Raw genomic sequence first — 17,299 nt, forward strand, 5'->3', positions numbered from 1 at the left:
GACTAGATCTTACGTCGCCGCAAGATTGCTTCCAAGGAGGTTAAACAAAAACCAAAGTTAAGGGTCTGGAATTTGATCCACAATCTCGGCTCTATCGCTCTAATTAGTCTGCTAAAAGCTTGTTTCAAATGCAGCAGTATTTTTATGAAATCCGCACGTAATACTGGTCCGACAGGCTGGCTAGATGGCGCCGGATGCTGCGATGCTCCGTAAAAAAAACGGAAGACGAGCAGTCGGACCACTTCGCCCACCCAAAAAAAAAAGAGTAGACGCAAAAGCAAATTAAACAATCTAATTGCTTTAGTTTTAATTTTAAACCGTTTTATGACTCCGAATAACGCCGTACTTGACCTACGCGGCGACTCGCCATGGTCCGCGTAGTGTTGCCGGCATTCCATCGGAGATCAGGAACCGAGGAACCGAGCGATGAGCCGGACACTCGCTCTATGCAGGTTTCTGTTCTCACTCTCATGCTCTCTGCTCTCTCTGCTCTCCCTCTCTCCGATGATACCGCATGGTGCGGTGCGCGTTTGCGTCTAAAAAACATAAACATTGCCCTCGACGACGCCACGGTTGCTAGGCAACAGGCGCATAAGCCGGCTTCAAACTCCCTATCATCATCCCCCCACGTGCATCGCTCTCGGAGTGTGGAGCTCGCTCTCCGCAACATGGCTCTCTCGGTATGTTGGGGCCGAAAGCCACACGCTTCGACGGCGAAACTCACGGCCGCCGGCGCTCAGATTTCAAACAACCGTCGGCGTGGAACGACGTCGCTTTGCGTGTCCTTTTCGGTGCGCTCCTCCGACACTGATCTCGGTACGCGTCTGCCACTGTGTTTCCCGCGGATTTATTACGCGTCCATGTGTCTGTGTTATCGCAGTGATTAGTGTGACCGGTTGATTCGGGGGGACCGTTTGCTGTCACCCTTTTTTTTTTCTTTGGTTTGGACCAAAAAACCATAAATCGTTCGCCGGTCGCTAGTGGTGTGATGAAGAGTGATAGGGAACAGGGATGCAAATCAACAGATCCTCGCCGACAAGTGAAGCTCTTGCTGCTGCTGGTGCTACTGCTGCTGCTCCTAGTAGGCCTAGTGGCGAGGTGAAAAGTGAATTTTGACTGACGTGAAACACGTGAAGCGTGCTCGCGCGAATGAGCTATTCGAAGCTATTAAGCGAATGAGCGCGGCATGCCGGCATCCCCACTTCCAGCCCCTTCTGTTATCTGTCTAGTGAGTCACGGGCGTGAGGTGTTGTGCATCCCTCCCTGCTTCAAGTGGTCGCTGCGTGCAGACGACGACGCTGCTTCTCTCGTTGTATACTCGTCCCTCTGTTTATGGTGCTCATCGTGCATTCATCGTGGCGCGTTGTGCGTGGCGTTGCAAATCAAAAAGGGCCGGCTAGGGCCGCCCTGGCCAACATAAAAACCATATCGACATCAGCACGAGACACGAGAAGGTGGCAGTAGGCTGCAGTTCCCGCGGGCACGTCAGAAGTTCTGAAGGCTCGCTGCCCACGTAGTAGGCTGCGCTTTTGTGTTTGTGCGTGCGTTCGTGTGCGGTGTGCCTTTCGGAACAAACGTCCGGAAATCCAAAAGGGCCAATCGCGCAGGCCACGGGCCCAGTGTTACGATACAGGTCCACGATAAATTGGCTCGAGGAAAAACGTGTTTCCGTCGCGGAAGGGAGCAAAAGAAACGATTTGTCGATGACCGGTGTGTGTTTACTTGGCGTGTGCATTTCCGTGTGCGTGCATGTGTATGTTTCTGTGCGAGAAAAAATTATGAGCCAACCAAAAGTCCCGAAAGAGAAGAAGAAAGCGAAAGAAAAAAGAAGCGAGAACGAGACCATCGTCTGCCGCAGAAATAGAAAGCAAGTCCGTGCAGCCTGGCTGGTGGTGGATCATTATCGACCTTCGCCTTAATCTTGTAATCCACTAGCCGTCGTCCCCTCTGCTGAGGGTTGGGAAATTAATTAGAGCGAGAGCGAAAACGATGGGAATTTTTCTCATCAACCTCGTCAGGCCTCCCCCCCCCCCCTCACACATTCGCCTCTGAAACTGATTGGTCAGCTGAATATGTATTCCCTCCCCGAGCTGACCACTTCACATGCCTCAGCAAAAAGGCCACACGAGGAAAGCAAGAGGGTTTTATTGGGGTGAGGAGGATTTCGAATTCTATTTCCGAATCCCCGAGATTGATAATAATCTTGGAAGCGTGCTGGCGTGGCGTACGCACCCTTTCCGTGCGTGATTCATCATTCGCTCGACGGCGTGCCAATAGACATGCCAACGGGAGACATTTTTATGAACTGCCTCCCTTCCCTGGCCAGGCAACCCAGCTGGTGTGGGAATTATTTTTGATTCGCTCCATTTTGCTCTTTTCGCCATTCGCTTTACGACGGCTGCGTCTGCTTTTAAGTCACTTGAGTTGATGATGGTCATGGGGTGTGCGTGAATTGTGCAATCTGCGATCTTTTTTACGATCGCCGCGATCATGTTCACCTCACTAACGCATCTTTTCGGGGGAATGGTTGTCGCTTGAGATGTTGAGTGCCGTTTTAACAGTTCGTTTCTCAAGCGCCAAAACATCATGTTGCTGTCAAATACGGTTGCGCAGGAACAAGGGAACTACACATTATGACAAGATTTATGCGTCTCTCTTCGGTGGATCGAATTCAATCCTGGTGTGCGCACGAAATAGAAAATGAGCTTCCGAGTGGTTTTAACTGGAGCAAAGTGAAGCGAGTAGTGCACCGTTGTGTCCACTCGCGAGCGTTTGAGCGTTCTGCCTTATCATAATCGACGAGTCTCACACAAGCCAAGAGACGAGTGAACCCAGCGCATAAATCATCCTAGCGACGGGCACAGCCATCTCGGACTCCATACATCAACGACGGCAACGCCATAAAAGCGCCAGAATGGATTAGCCTCCGGAACGTGTCTGAGAATTAACAAATTGTTTGTCTATTTTTCCGGCACCTTTTTTTGGTTCCATTGTGTGGTGTTCCTCGCGTGTGTGGATGTGCCCGCGCTCCTGTGATTGTGTCAATGCAGTGTCAGTGATTAAGTCGAAAATAAAGTAAATAAAAAAAAAAAACGAGAGGCCAATCGCTCTCCATCGTGTCTAGTAGTAGCCACAGCAGCAGTAGCAGCAGCAACGCAAAGAAGCAAGTTGAAGCAAGTGATAGGGAAGCTGGTGCTGCTGGTGGCTGACAAGGCCTGGAATCGCGCAGATAACGTCAGCTCCAGGGAGAGCCACTGCCGTTTCAGAGCGGTGTGGAAGCGCCAGCGAGGAATTTGCGGACCACGGTGGCAGCATAGCGAGAGCACGTTAGTACGGGCAACGGGAAGCGCATCGTCGATGCAGCAGCCATGATGTAAGTAACACAGTAACCCCCTCCCCAGAGCCTCCTGCGCTGGCTGCTGACCCACTGCCAGCGCTAATCTGACAAATCGCTTACTGAGAGCAATCAGCGAATGCTGAAAGTCTCGAGTCGGCAAAGTCGAGCTCGTGCCAGTTCCGCTCTCTGATGTGGCCGCTGCGCCGCTCCGTGTAGCGCACAGAAAGAATAAACAATCCCCGGCCGAGGGAGTGACGTAATGCGATTATTTTCTGGCCCGGGAACAGGATTTATCCCTTAATTTGTTTCACTATTTCATCGAAATGTTGCCTTTGTCCCTTTGCGGGATGCGAAACAACAATGAGCAATGTAGTGGCCAGAAGGTGGACTAATTGTCTTGGCCAGTGGGTTGCAGGTCATGGCAGAGCGAGGTAACTATGAGATGGTTTATCCGGCACAACAGTGACCACCGGAACAGGACGATACCGTCGTCTGCATTCACCTGCGATGCTCCAACGATGTTGGCTGTTAATTAGTTTCATTGTTGAGATCGCTTTTCCTGGCTTTCGATAAGATACTGAATCACGTTTCTAAAGCGAGTTACAATTTTGTCCACCAACTAGCTTCTACTACGCTCCCTCTGGTGGAATGTTAAACTGAACGAAATGCAAAATGTACATATCGGATGAAAGGCAGCATAGATCGTGCCCTTTTTTGGCAAACAAAACTTGCTAGCACTAATTGTCAGCTTCAATTACTGTCACCATCCGTGTGGTGGTGCCAGTGCATGTGCTGCCGGAGGAAAATCGATGAAAAGTGTGAGCCAAAAGTTAAACTTCAAACGCGCCCGGTGGTTGGATAAGTTTCTGCTGGTTTTCCAGCAAGTTCTCTGTTAGGACACCACCGTATTCGGTGCCAATGACGGCGTGACTCCTTTTTGCAACGTGTCATCGGCCAGGCGCGGGGGTTGGATGGTTGGTATCTTCAGAAAAGTGTCCCGGAAGTGTGTGTTGAAGATGTTTTGTCAAAAAAAGGGCTGCCCTGAAAGGGGATCCTTTGGCTCGCAACAAGTTCGAAGTGAACGAAGCGAAATACTTGCCCGGGTCAGGGTATACAGGGTGGTCAAACCAAGGAACAGATGTGCGAACCCCTTTTTGGTGGTGGTGGGCCATCTGCTGCGTCGGTCATCGTCGTTAATGCTTTTAGCCCGCTTTTGCTCTGTCCAATATCGCCGAGGGCGTGCTGTCGTCGTCGGTTGGACGTGGCTTGATCCCTGGCGCGTGACAAAATGCGAGTCAAGCTACTTCCTGTCATTCCGGGGTACGCTTCTGGAGGTGTTCTGGAAAAGGCCACCGACCGAAAGGAGTATTTTTGTTCAATTTTCGGACACTTTGGAAGAAGATTCATTTACTGGCCTGGTGCTGCACAATGTACCAAGGCAATTTTCAATCAAATCTTCCTCCAGTGAAGGAAGCAATTTGTAGTAACTGACTCTAGAGAGCCAGTGACGTACAGGGCCAGTCAACAGATTTTCACAATCTTCTATTATCGATACCATCAGCGATCATCGTCGGTACCATTTTCACCGGCAGCCGGTCCGTGGGCGACATGGTACGGTCGTGGTTTTACAAACTGTTCATCCGCCACCACCATCACCATCTGCAGTGACGCATCCAGAGGAGGTTTTCTTTCGAAACCAGCAGCACCAGGGACCACACTAACATGGCGCGTTGGCTTTTGTTTCTTCTTAGCCCTCACCAGGGGTCGAGGTGGCCACCGAACGACCAGCGACGCTTGCTACCGGCTGCAGATAGTGATTCGATCTGTCCTTTTAGTTGGCTGGCTGGCTGGCTGGCTGGTCATAGCACAGGGACTACGGGAGGAACTAAAGGAACCAAATTTCAATTTGTGAAAAAGATTCCAGCTCAGCATCGTTGTCCGCGGTACGACGCGCCATCACCATCGCTCGCCAAACCTGACGTGGTGCTCCGGGAGGGGATGTTAAAGGTTAGCAACATTCACCTCCTTTTTCATCGAGGAGGGGGGCAGCGGTGGACCAGCGGTTTGGAAAGTTTCGAGAATTGGCTTCCAGCGTGTTGTAGCAGCCGCCAACAGTCGCATCCGTGTGCCCTCAGGAAGTGAACTTGGTTTTTTCATCAATATTGAAGTATTCTCCCGCTTCCTGCTGCGCGATGGCGCTCCAGCCAATAGTCATTTCTGGTGCTGGACTGGTCCCTCGGCAGACCTGACGGAACTTGATGATTGTGTGGCGCCTCCATCGGAGGGTGGCGCCTCCATCGGATGAGTGGATGAGTTCGTTTTTCGCTTACTTATAAAAATCTGAAAATGGAAGTAGCAAATCAATTGCAAAATTAAAATTGAATAACGGATGAAAGGAATTGATGTGATTCCGCGTTGCAATTGAATTACAATTTGTTGCGCGAGTTGGTCAATGAAAAATGGATTGCAGTATTTTAATATTGGGAGTACGGTTTGAGCTTACTTGGGGATGTTGAATGCCGTGCATTTCAAATCGAATTCTTCCTATCTTAAAGAGATTCCAGAGTAAGCATTGACCAACGTCAGTTAAACAGCCATATTACAGCCATTTATTTTATCGTAGCCTGCTTGAATAATTCTCCTAAAATCCTTTTCGAGGACATCCAACCTTTTAAAAAAGATAAGAAAACTTTTGCAATAATAATGACTTCTTAGCATCACAATCAAAGCACGCCAATAATGTTTCTCGGCAATTTGTGTCCTCTCTGGAAACGATACAAAGAACCGTAGCGCCTTAACCGCTCGCTAGCGCATACCAGAAAGTTGTTCTTGTTAGTCCCGCATAAAAACGTACCAGCGGATGCTTCAAACTTTGTCAATATGTTTTACAAATTATCTTCATTGGTATAAAAAGAGAATGAAAAAAAAACGAACCGACCAAAGGCAGCTTACTAACAACTTTATTGGTCTCTTTAGTCCCCACCCTAAAAAAAACATACTCCAACATACCGGTCGGCCGGCACTTGAAGACTTGATGTTTTCTGCACTTTCTCGTTAAGCCCGATTATGGGTCGGATGGGTGCTGCTGCTCGAGAGTGAGAAAAATGTTTGGCCAGAGATAATCCATTTATCTTAAAACTGACCCCACCGGTGCCGGTCTCATCTAACGTAACAAGTAATCCGGTCAACGGAAAGTGAAGGTGGAGGCAGCTTTAAAGATACTAAATTGAACATAATTGTGGTGTATCCGGTGTGGACCTTACCTGGCCTTTCTAAGGCTAGCAATGGGTGCTGGGAAAGTCCCCCATGGCCTCTTTTTTCAGATTAGCGACGGTGGATAATCCGATTACAGACTCACAAAAACAAACTCTTAATGCCATATGCACCTCTCTATCTCTCTCTTTCTGCTCACGCAACGGCTTCCGATTCTGTTGGTATTGAATTACGGTTAAGAATGTTCCCTAGTATACCAGGGAGTGCACTAAACGCACAGCTTAGTCCTCCACTCGCTGACAGAAGACAGTGTGTCTGTGTGACTAAATCACGATAGCTCACGCACACATACACCAGGATTAGGGTCTCACCACATAAACAGCCCATAAGTCGGAAGGCACCAAGCAGGAAGGAATTGGTTCATTTACAGATGGGTTTCGGATGATGACACCACCACCATGGCCATGACACAGAGAGCAAATGGGCTTTGTCCTTCGGAGTTGGTGCTCCGGATGCAAATTGTCGGCCACAGCGACCAGAACTAGGTTCGCGGTGCTTCGAAAGTCCTCGGTACATCAAAAGCAAGCAAAGGTGCAATGCTGTCGCTTTCAGCAGCACTCGCACTCTGGGAATTGTCGACATTCTCCATAGCTGCGACACGATAGCTAAGACAAAAGCAATCTCTTTGATGCCTTGTGTGTGCGCGAAACGTTTTGTGCTTTCTGCGTTGATTTCGCGTTGAAAACGGACGTCATCGTGGCTAGATAACCGGCGCACCGCCGCTGTTAACGAGACGCTATTAATAATTGAAGCGAACCGTGTTTCGCGAACGGTGTGCCAAGAATGTTGTTCCGACCGTGTTATGCAGAGCATCGCGTCTTAGCGGACGTACGTGTGTCCTTAGTGAGTGAGTGAGTGTCACTGTTGCTTTGCGCACCCAGGAAAATTCATTTTCACTTAAATCCATTGTATGCGGGTTCCCTTCTTACGGGGTACCAGATTCAAATCCAATTTGGAAACAATGTTACTCCGACCGCTTACTCCTTTCTCTATCACCTTTTCCTCCCTTCACTCTTTTCTATCTCATGTGCGGCTGTGTCAACAAACATGCTCCAGCTCCAGGCCAGGGGATGGATTTGTGCAAATCACAGCGCGAGCGAGATCCGGTTTCGGATTTTTAAGCGAATCTGAAACCAAACGACTGATGGCGAGAATTTTATGGAACCGAAGGGTGACTTTATGTGTTTCTGCGTGTGTGCTGCGATCGTAACGATGGCTACCGCTGTTATCCGCTTCTCCCCGTTTTTTTTTTTTTGTTGCTAAACGAGAAAAGCGTGAAAACATCCTAGCAAGCCCGTTAAAACACTGGACACCGAGCCATCGGCCCCATAAACGGGCTACGATCATCATCATCATCATCATCGTCATCCCCCTTGCCATCGTCATCGAGTGGTGCGTTGGTGGACCGCGTCGAACGTGTCGATTCATCAAATTAGATTTTATTGGACTGTTAGCTAAAAATGAAACATAAAAGCCTCCATTCCGTTCATAATGTTCCCGAATTCTTGCCCGCGTTCTAGGGGGAAAGAGAAAAAGAAAGAGAGAGAGAGAGAGAGAGAGAGAGAGGGATCAATTCTACTAACGACACAGACGACGCTATGGTGGTGTCCAGGCAGTTCGCGAGCTTCCGTGTCCCCTTAGTGGATGGTGCTTGGCATGCCGCAGAGGGCCGGCATCGTGGCGTACGTTCGCTGGCGGTCTGGTGCCGAAGAGAAATGTCATTCCGATCATGATGGGTCATAAATGTAAGGGAATTACGAGAAAATGAATTCGTCTCCGGTTACCTTCCTCCGTCCGGTGTGTTCCTTGGGTGGTGTCGAGCAATCTTTTTGCCTTTTTTCTCGAGTGCCGTGGAGACAGAGAGAGCGAGAAAGAGAGAGTAATAATAAACCTTACGATTTGGCCACATGCCGCCCGGCAGTTGCACCATTTTCGCCACTTTGTGCGGAGGTTTTGTGCACACGCGCCGCTCGCACCTCTCCGAGGCGAGACCTGCCTAGTACTTGTCTTGAGAGGGCCCCACGGATGTCGTGTGCCGGAATGTGTTTCTCCAGCTCCAGCGACACGGTCACGGGCTTGTGAAATTGTTATTTAATTTTATTTATACACTTACTCTCCTCTTTTATGAGCTTGTCCTTCTCCGTTTGCCCGCTCGGCGCTCGCGGCGTTTGCTACAGGACACCGAACACTCCGATTAACTAACGACAAGGCGAACATCGAACCAGCCGCGTCCATGATGCTTTATTACTCGGGTTCACTTTTTGGCGGGTTTCTTGCCTTCCTCGAGGACCGGTAGTGGTGCTGTCTGTTCTTCTTCTGTTGCGAAAGTCAAGTTCCGGGGCGCCTTGAAGGGGGCACTAGGTTAGTCGATTATTTTCCATTCACCACGTCGAAGCCATTCACTTTCCTTTGATGACACTTTTCCGCTTCGCACGATGAAATTTATCCTTCGACCCCGAGTTCGCCACCGGTGTATAGCGTGACGGTTGAGAAGGGAAAGCGTTTTGTTTGCGCGGAACGAACGGCGGAAATACTTTTAGAGAATCCTTTTTCTCGGTTCTGCGCTGTTTTTTTGTATTTCCGCGTCGCCAAGTCAAGGCCAATGTGACCGCCCGCTCGGTGAGTCAGTGTCATATATAAAATGAAACTTTTCGTTCAACCTAGCAGGCGCTGCTGTCGACGGGACTGAGACCGCGCATAATATGTAGGGACAACCTCAATTTGAATATTTCCTTTTTCACGGTATTTTGCCAATTTTTCTTTTTACTACGGCCCAAGCGTGTGTAGCGAAACAACGATTTAAATTAAATTAAACAACCATCCAATTCGGGCAACGCACACTAATTTATTATCCGAGCGAGAGGGGGCTTTAAAGGGGTCAGCACCAGCAGCGGGCGTCCGTGTCACTGTCACTGTGGCGACGGATTCACGGAAAGAATTATTTGAAAATTATGCGCACAAACTCGGTGTGCGAGGACATTTTTCTAAGTGCACTGAACGCCCGGGACCTTGCTCGATGTCTCCGGACGTACGTTCGTATGTAAATCACTCACCGCTGGACGACAAGCGGGGTGCTCCAGAATATGCAACCGTGCACTGCATAAGGCCGATTCTATTCCGTCGTGCTTCGTGCGGTTTCCTTTCCTGGACGTCTTCGTTTGGTTGGCCAAAAATCCTGAGACAAAACGTTTCCGCAAGCGATAGAAAACAATCCTTTTTCGGGGCCGTGAATTGGATTGGATGGTCTTGTTTGTTGTTTCGTTTCGCAATGCAAAGGTTACTGAGCCTGCAGAGACACACGCAGCTCTTGAATAAATTGTCCTCCCCCACCAAAAAGGCTTGACATCGGTTATTATGTTGTTCCAGGTCGTTTCGCAGGGTCGCTGTTGTGCGCTTTGCGTTGCGGTTGTAACAACAATGGTGTAAACCATTGGAAGGAGCGGTTCGCTGTTACAGAGAGAGAGAGATCGAGAGCATTTCCAGAACAGAACCAGTCATAATGCTTTCAATTATCTGTGCCCTGTGCGTACGCCGTTCATTCGCTTTTCTGGAGACGTAGAGCATCGGCATTGCGTCAAAGTTCTTACATGCGCTCGCCAAACCACCAGCAAAACCGAGAGTTCTAGGCGGAAAGTATGACTTTGTAGCCTCTTGCCAGAGATTCATCAACCGCAAACCGGAGCAGCACGAGGCTCCAGATAATGCTCCAGCAGGTGTGTAGTGTTGTGTTTGGAACCAGCGCACCAAGCCACAGCGTGTACCGCGTACCCTTGATACCGTTGAGCGAAGATGTGGCGGGCAGATGTGGCGCAAATGATTTGCAAAACATGTTGGCTTAGTTGGTGGTTGTCGCAGCAGCAGTAGTCCTCTGCCATGGCTACCATGTTTTCATATCCGCTCGCTGGCAACCGAAATCTACCGGCAACGGTAACTTTTACCATCGAAGAATGCTTCGCTTCGCGTGGTTGCTGAGCACCATGGTTGATCTGGTGCGCTCGTTTATGAAGGAAAGTTTTCTCATTTTCCTTCGCATCACCAATCGAACAACTGCGCGCGTGTGTGCATGTGTGTGTGCGGGGAAGTGATTTTCACTTATCCACCGGCACCACCGGCACACAAGATCGACAAACTTTTGAAGCACAGAGACGGTTGCTGAGAACACTGAGGCCAAACGTCACAAAATATAAATCTCCAAACGACCACGAAAGGATGCACACAAGCTGCCAGTGTCATGAATAGAGAGATTTTCTGATGCATTTCCGTGGTGGCTCGACGTATCAACTTGCAACCCCCTTCAAATCCTCACTTAACCAGGAAAAGTAAATATGGAACCGATGGTGGATGATTTTGGGCGCATGTAATCCCTTGGTTCCACGGAGACACGAGTGAAGTGATGACACTTTTACACTCTGGTTGTCAGGTCGAGTCGGGCTCACACCAGACGACGTATACAATCGAATCCGGTGATAAGGGACTCGATAGAAGGGTTTTGACATTGATTTTGCCCTTTTCTGGTCCCTTCCGTGGGCGAGAACGAGACTTCCGAGAAAGAATTCGCAATCTCGAGCACCTCCTCAGTTCCCCAGGTTCGGGGGTGAGATTGGTGATTCAAATCGATGTTGGATTATGTTGCTCGCATATGGATTAGGCGCGGGCGGTGTCTATCCCAATGGGCGATGAAGGGCGATGAGATGAGGTTCTGGTTCGATGGTTCCGGATTCGGATGGCTGGAAAAAGGAGCTTTTATTTCAATTCTGGAGAGCCGCATCTTAATGCAAACAGTCCGTTTTTGGGAGGGGGGAAGTGGTGTACGGAGATGGGACTGGGATTAAGGCGTCCAAGGGCTAGAGTGTTAGAAGCTGAATAGACAAGCGATGAGGCAATATCCATCCAGACGGAATCCAACCTTCTAGTTCTAAAGAGCTGTTTCAACAAAGGTGCAGAACCAGAAGACGGTGTCTACGTCCGGTGGTCCGGCCGTTTGGAGTTTTCATTAAAGAACGGACGAAAATCGAGAAGTAATCAACGGAGGCCTTGCAGCTGTTTCATGTTACCGTCTCCGTTTTTTTTCTTTCTTTTTTTTGGAGGGAAAACCCGCCTCAGTTTGGACAACCATTGGCAACGCAATTAACGTTTTTAAACCGTAAGCCCACGGACGGATTGAATTAATTAGAAAATTGAATCCCAGCCCGTGTTGCAGTCCCGGTTCCATGCCTCTTTAAAACAGGTGACACTCGTGGGTCTGGTGTAGATTTCATTCGCTCGAGAGCGATAAAAAAAATGCGAGAGCCCTTCAAATTTCAAGTTTTCCACAGGTTTCCATCCCCAAACACACCGGGCCGGGGGTCACTTTCAAATTAACCTTTTCGAGCGAAATCTTCCAGCAAAAAAAAAAAAGAAAGAAAGTTGCTTCCTGAAGAGCTACTGGAGGAAAGTTTGCTCCACTCCATAACATAAGGACGTCCCTTTTTTCTGGGGGGGAGATGCGAGTCCCGGCGGACACCGGAACATCACCACATCGCCGTGCGGTTAATTGAAAAACAAAATTAAATAGGTAAACAAACCGACGGAGCGACAGAGAGAGACCAAGCAGCAACAGTGGAACCACACAAGAGACAAGTCCGAAGTCATCTGCCCGGCGCTCGGTGGCATAGCTGGGCCTTTCTTTTGTTGCTCCGGTGACCCTTTTCCTTTATGGGAAACTAACTCTCCGGGAAGGATTCCTTCCAAAATATCACATCCTTTCCAACAACGTTGCCCACCAGGCAATTGTTGATTCCAGGACGACATTGCTCATTTGTTTGTGTCTGGAGCAGAGTCTGAAGCTTGTTTGGTAAACGTGTTGCTGTCGTAGGAAGATGGTACCTACCAGAGGCACTAGTTGGTGGTTTAGTGGTGCAGAGGAGCTCAGAACCACTTTCAGAACCTCGTCTTCCCGTCTAAAGCACCTCCTTTCTGTGTCACCGCAGTGGTGCTGGCGACGTGATGGTGGTAGTGGAAGGATGAATTAATTGAAGTCTAAAACCTTTCCGCTGTTTCGGTCATTATGCAAAATTCACGACTCTCCTGAGAATGATTAAATGCGGGACCGACCGACCGACCGACCGACCGACCGAAACTGGCTGCCACTAATGGCGATGCTGTTTGGCCGCATGATGCGGCATCGGTGGTAACAGCATTCTTCCGACACTAGGAACCTCTTCTCGGAACTTCTCCTTACTTCTCTGTAGATGTACCTTAATGGGCGTTACGAATGAACTTAAAAATCGCTCGAAAATAGGCTTCAGAGTATCCCAGATTGATCAAGGACATCTGGGGAAGGATGAAATCACGTGCTGGGAGAGAGAGAGAGAGAGTGGCACGAACAGTGGTTTCCTCCGGACCGAAATGACCATCTTCCCGTTCCGGGATCATTTGCATTCCGGACAGCATCTTGGCCCCCCCACGTACAAAGGCCAAGGGGCCAAGAAAAAGCAAAAGTCAGCCCAGAGTTCAAAGGTCTCGGTCTCACTCTCTCTCTCACTCTGTCTGTGCTTGGACTTCTTGGCACCTTTCTCGGCACCACATCATCATCTGCTCTTTCGTTCAAAAACCATTCGAACAATCTCGTGACATTGTTGGCCTCGTGGACGCCAGGAGAGTGCTACAGGGTATTAATAAATTCGATAGTCCAGTTGTGGCACCGTGCTCCACGGTGGTCACCACGTTATGGATGTTTTATGCATCATTTCGGCGACCAACCGGCCACCGAATCACTTTGCCCCCGATGGCCTATGGGGAAAACGAGAGAGAGAAAGAGAACGAATCTCGTTCAAGGACTAGCTTCTGGTTCTCTGAGGGACTTAATAAATGTCAGGCAATCCTGCCGCCACACCTGGTCACACCGATATGTTGCACACTTGGATGTGAAATCTGGAGTTTTGTTTTTTTTTTTCTCAACGGATGACTTGTGACCAAACGACCGAAGAACCGAAAGGGTCTAATTCACTGAACCGATCGAGCGAGACCTTTTTTTCTCTGACCTGGCTCATGGTCTCCGAAAAAATGGATGGGAAAAGGTCATAATTTGAGACTCCCGGTCTGGTGCGCGTGTCCTTGGGGCTATTTCGAGGGAGGCGTTACCCCGTGCATCCGCTCAACGGCTCAATCCATTTTGCATGGTTCGTTACGGTTGCCTTTGGTTTCGCGGGCACCTAACTGCACCGCGGATACAATGTCCATCCTCCCTGGAGGGAGAGTACCGTTCGCAGAAATAACATCCATCCCTGGGTCTTGGTTTGAAGTTTCAGTTACGATGGCCACGCGCTCCATCAACGAGGGCAATCAGCAGTTCGCTGAATTCCATTTTGCATCTTCTGGATTTCAGCTGGTCGCCATGACCTTATTTCAAATAGCAACAGACGTTGCTGCCAGTTCGCAACAATTTTGATTGATTGATGCCTCGAATGCTGACTTCCTCTCTATCGCTGACAAAAGTGACAAAGGAGTTGTGATGATTGTTTCTAAATTGTCAAGGCCTCTTAGATTTACAGGAAATATCATCATGCGAGGCGATACGGAATTCAATTGGCCGCATATTTGACGAGGATTAGAACCTAGGCCAGAATAATAAAAAAAACCGAATATCTAGGCCGGATCTACACCATTGTTCGTGGACATAAATAACAAAGGCTTCCTTTCTTCCGTACTTCATGACTCCGTGATGGTTTCCATGGAAATTTGCGCACGGTGTTCCGGTTCCTGTAAAGCCCGCTTAGCGGTTACCGTAACTGACAGATACCGTAATGCTGCGAAGCATCATTAATGCTCGCACGGACATATCCGGTGGGAACGGCGTTGGAACGCCGCGTTGGTTGCCGTCGTGGTTAGCGCTCAGTTTACACGAAACCCCGTCGGAACGCTTCATCTGGCACGCCACTAATTCGTAATGAAGTAAATGTGGTTATGGGTTATCCCTCTCCTCCCTCTCTCTGGGGTATTTTTTCGATTGTTTTTGCTGTAAAATGCATTCCACTGCCATGTTGACACGCTACACCATTGCGTACGTGGCGGTACGCTGATCGATTTCCTCTCAAACCAGTACCAAAGGGGGGAGGTTGGGTAACGCACCGATCGATCGATCGATCCGTGCTACTCGTATGATTACCTGCCATCATATTTGGTTCATAAAGCAGCACATATTGGCATGTCCACCGACCGGGGGGACAGTATGTTGTTTATTGTCTTTTGGCGAGCAACGATTGGCCAAGAATCAAAACATTTGCGATGAATTTGGATGCCAGTTTAATGTGTGCATTTATGTACGTGCAATCATGCTGTCTGCAGCATAAAATCGTTGATTTCACTGTCGCGTTTTATCGACAGCCACCTCACCACCAGCAGTAGCGTGGCAGGGGCGGTTGTGCTGATTGATTTATGTAAAAATATTCAATCATCTCTTCTACCGCTCGGTGCTATACCGAGAGCGCAACCGGAGTTTCAGTGGCATCCATTCTATTCTATCTTTTTTTTTTGCTTTACCATCGCGATGCCTCGCAACGCGCCAGCAAGCCAACCAACCGGATCAATAAATATTAATTTTATCTGCATATTTTCTCCGATAATATGAACATTCTTCAACAGGTTCTCGCATCCCTGGTCCCCACCCGTTTTTTCGATGAACCGAACCGAAGCACAGAAGAGGCATAAGGGCCATAAGCACATTATTAGCAAAGGGGGAGAGATCATCTTGCAAACGGATATGCCCACGAGATGAGCGCGTCCTCGGTAGCGTAGCAACAGTATCGCGATGTGAGCGCGCGAGAGAAGCGCACAGCGAGGCGTGGAACTCGAATGGGGCAGAGGTTTTAAAAAGGGCGCCTTCCGCTGAGCGTGGGATGCTCCTCTGGCTCGCTTGTTAGCCCTCTCAAGGCCACTGTGTATTGAATCTGGGTCGAGCCTTCTCGGGCGCGTCCTGCTAATAGACGTGCTGGCAACGAACATTGTTAATTTGTGTGCCGTAAATTAATTCAAATTTATCGACATACTCCCACCCCCGGCGTTCTGTTCTCTTCATTTCTCTTCTCTCCCCCCTGAACGTCACTTGTTGGTGGAGGATCATAATTTCAATTTATGCTCCCTGTTCGCCCACCGAACGCGACACTTTGCGACGGGCTACGCGATATTGACACTTTTAATCGGGCTTAACATATCAATTATCGGTCTCGGAAGCCACTAGCGCCATGCTAGTGCTCAGGGGAGCTCCCCTTCACCGCCGTCACCACTTTTGTGTGAAGGAAATGATTCATTAATGGGTGATGGCTTGATGCCACGGAAATGGAACTAGTGTCAAGGGGATGGTTATGCTGTTGACCGTTTTTTTATGTGTTCTCTTTGATTAATAACTGCGAACATGAAGCTTTATACTGTCCTCTAGAAGGGGTGCTCATAATCTGACGCCAGAGCAGCGGAATTAGAGTCAAATAAAACGATTTTTTCCACTTTTTTGGAACGCTCGCTAATGCTTCAACAATAAAGAATTGTTTTTATGTGGAATAACCCACGGGAACAATGGCATAATGGCACATTTTTAGTGTTTAGCGCCCCCTGGAGCACCCATTCAAGATTAACGCCACGGTATTTGCCCTCAACTGTCCAACTGCCACACCAATGGTGCCACGAGCGTGTTTTGCAAGAATCTTTTCATGGATCATTTAACAAACCAATCACTCTTCGCTCTTATCACAACGGCCCTGGCAACAGCGGTTGACTGATCGCGTCTGTGGTGACAACGGACATCGCACAGGGACGATGGGCGATGATAATGGGACGATTGGAAATTTGAAATAATTATTATGAAATCGACGGCCAGCTGGTAGCCCCGTTTTTTCGGGGGAATTCCGGCACTGGATTAACTGGAAGTCCAGCAGCGAAAAGCGGAACATACTACGCGTACTCCATCGCCATAAATCATGCCCTAAATGGGCGATGGCTTTGGTGCTCCGGAAGGGGTCAATTGAGACAACGGTGCTACGGCGTCGTCGGTGCCAGTTCGAGGCTAAAGTGTTGGCCAGGGCAACGCATGCATGATCTTGATAAGCGCACTGTGGCGCTCCAACTTCACGCACGTTGAGGCTAGATGATGAGCTTGTTTAGAAATAATGTGTGCCCTTCCGTACAGGCACGATCGTGGCGCCATTCTAGAACAAAAAACTTTGCGCTAAATGAAAAAAAAATCCCTCAAAGTACCGGCACGTCCGGCTTAGAGGCCCCCTACAAGCGATAGCATCACCATTCGCATGCGCCACAATCTTTCTGTCGTTTTGTTTTTCTGTTTAAACATTTAGCCACAATCCTCCCAAAAAGCCCAGCCGGCCAGCATTCACATCTCGTACACCGCACCAGAGAGAGAGAGACGTCCCGTGAAGCAGCCGTTCTTATCTTTATCTTTCCGTCGGCAAGTCAAGTCAGGTTGGTGTCACGGATCGTAATCGGAACCGCGCTGTCGGAGCCGTGCATTAGCATAACCATAAACGGCAGATCAACTCGCCCTGGGGCGGAGTAGAGTGGCCATTTATGGTGCTTCTGCGGGAGTCCAGGAGCGAGCGAGAGATTTCAGTGCATCGGCAGACCTCTCCGGGGGAATCCCAAAGACTTAACCGGAGCGCATGGACCAGTTGGTGGTCGCCGCTGTCGATTAGCAATATTTCT

At 49.1% G+C, this 17,299-nt stretch overlaps 1 protein-coding gene across 12 annotated transcripts in view; it reads left to right on the top strand.

Annotated features, from left to right (window-relative positions):
* Window positions 1-745: 745 nt before the first annotated feature.
* The window catches only part of LOC126578952 (collagen alpha-1(XVIII) chain), a 106,216-nt gene continuing 89,662 nt past the window's right edge, over window positions 746-17,299 (top strand). For all 12 annotated transcript variants that reach the window (XM_050242063.1, XM_050242066.1, XM_050242064.1 and 9 more), the window contains exons 1-2: window positions 746-816; window positions 3,051-3,373. In XM_050242063.1, the coding sequence (XP_050098020.1) occupies window positions 3,369-3,373 (5 nt within the window). In that variant the 5' untranslated portion in view covers window positions 746-816; window positions 3,051-3,368. The remainder of the gene's footprint in view (window positions 817-3,050; window positions 3,374-17,299) is intronic.

Source organism: Anopheles aquasalis, chromosome 3 (assembly GCF_943734665.1).
Source record: "Anopheles aquasalis chromosome 3, idAnoAquaMG_Q_19, whole genome shotgun sequence".
NCBI lineage: Eukaryota > Metazoa > Arthropoda > Insecta > Diptera > Culicidae > Anopheles > Anopheles aquasalis.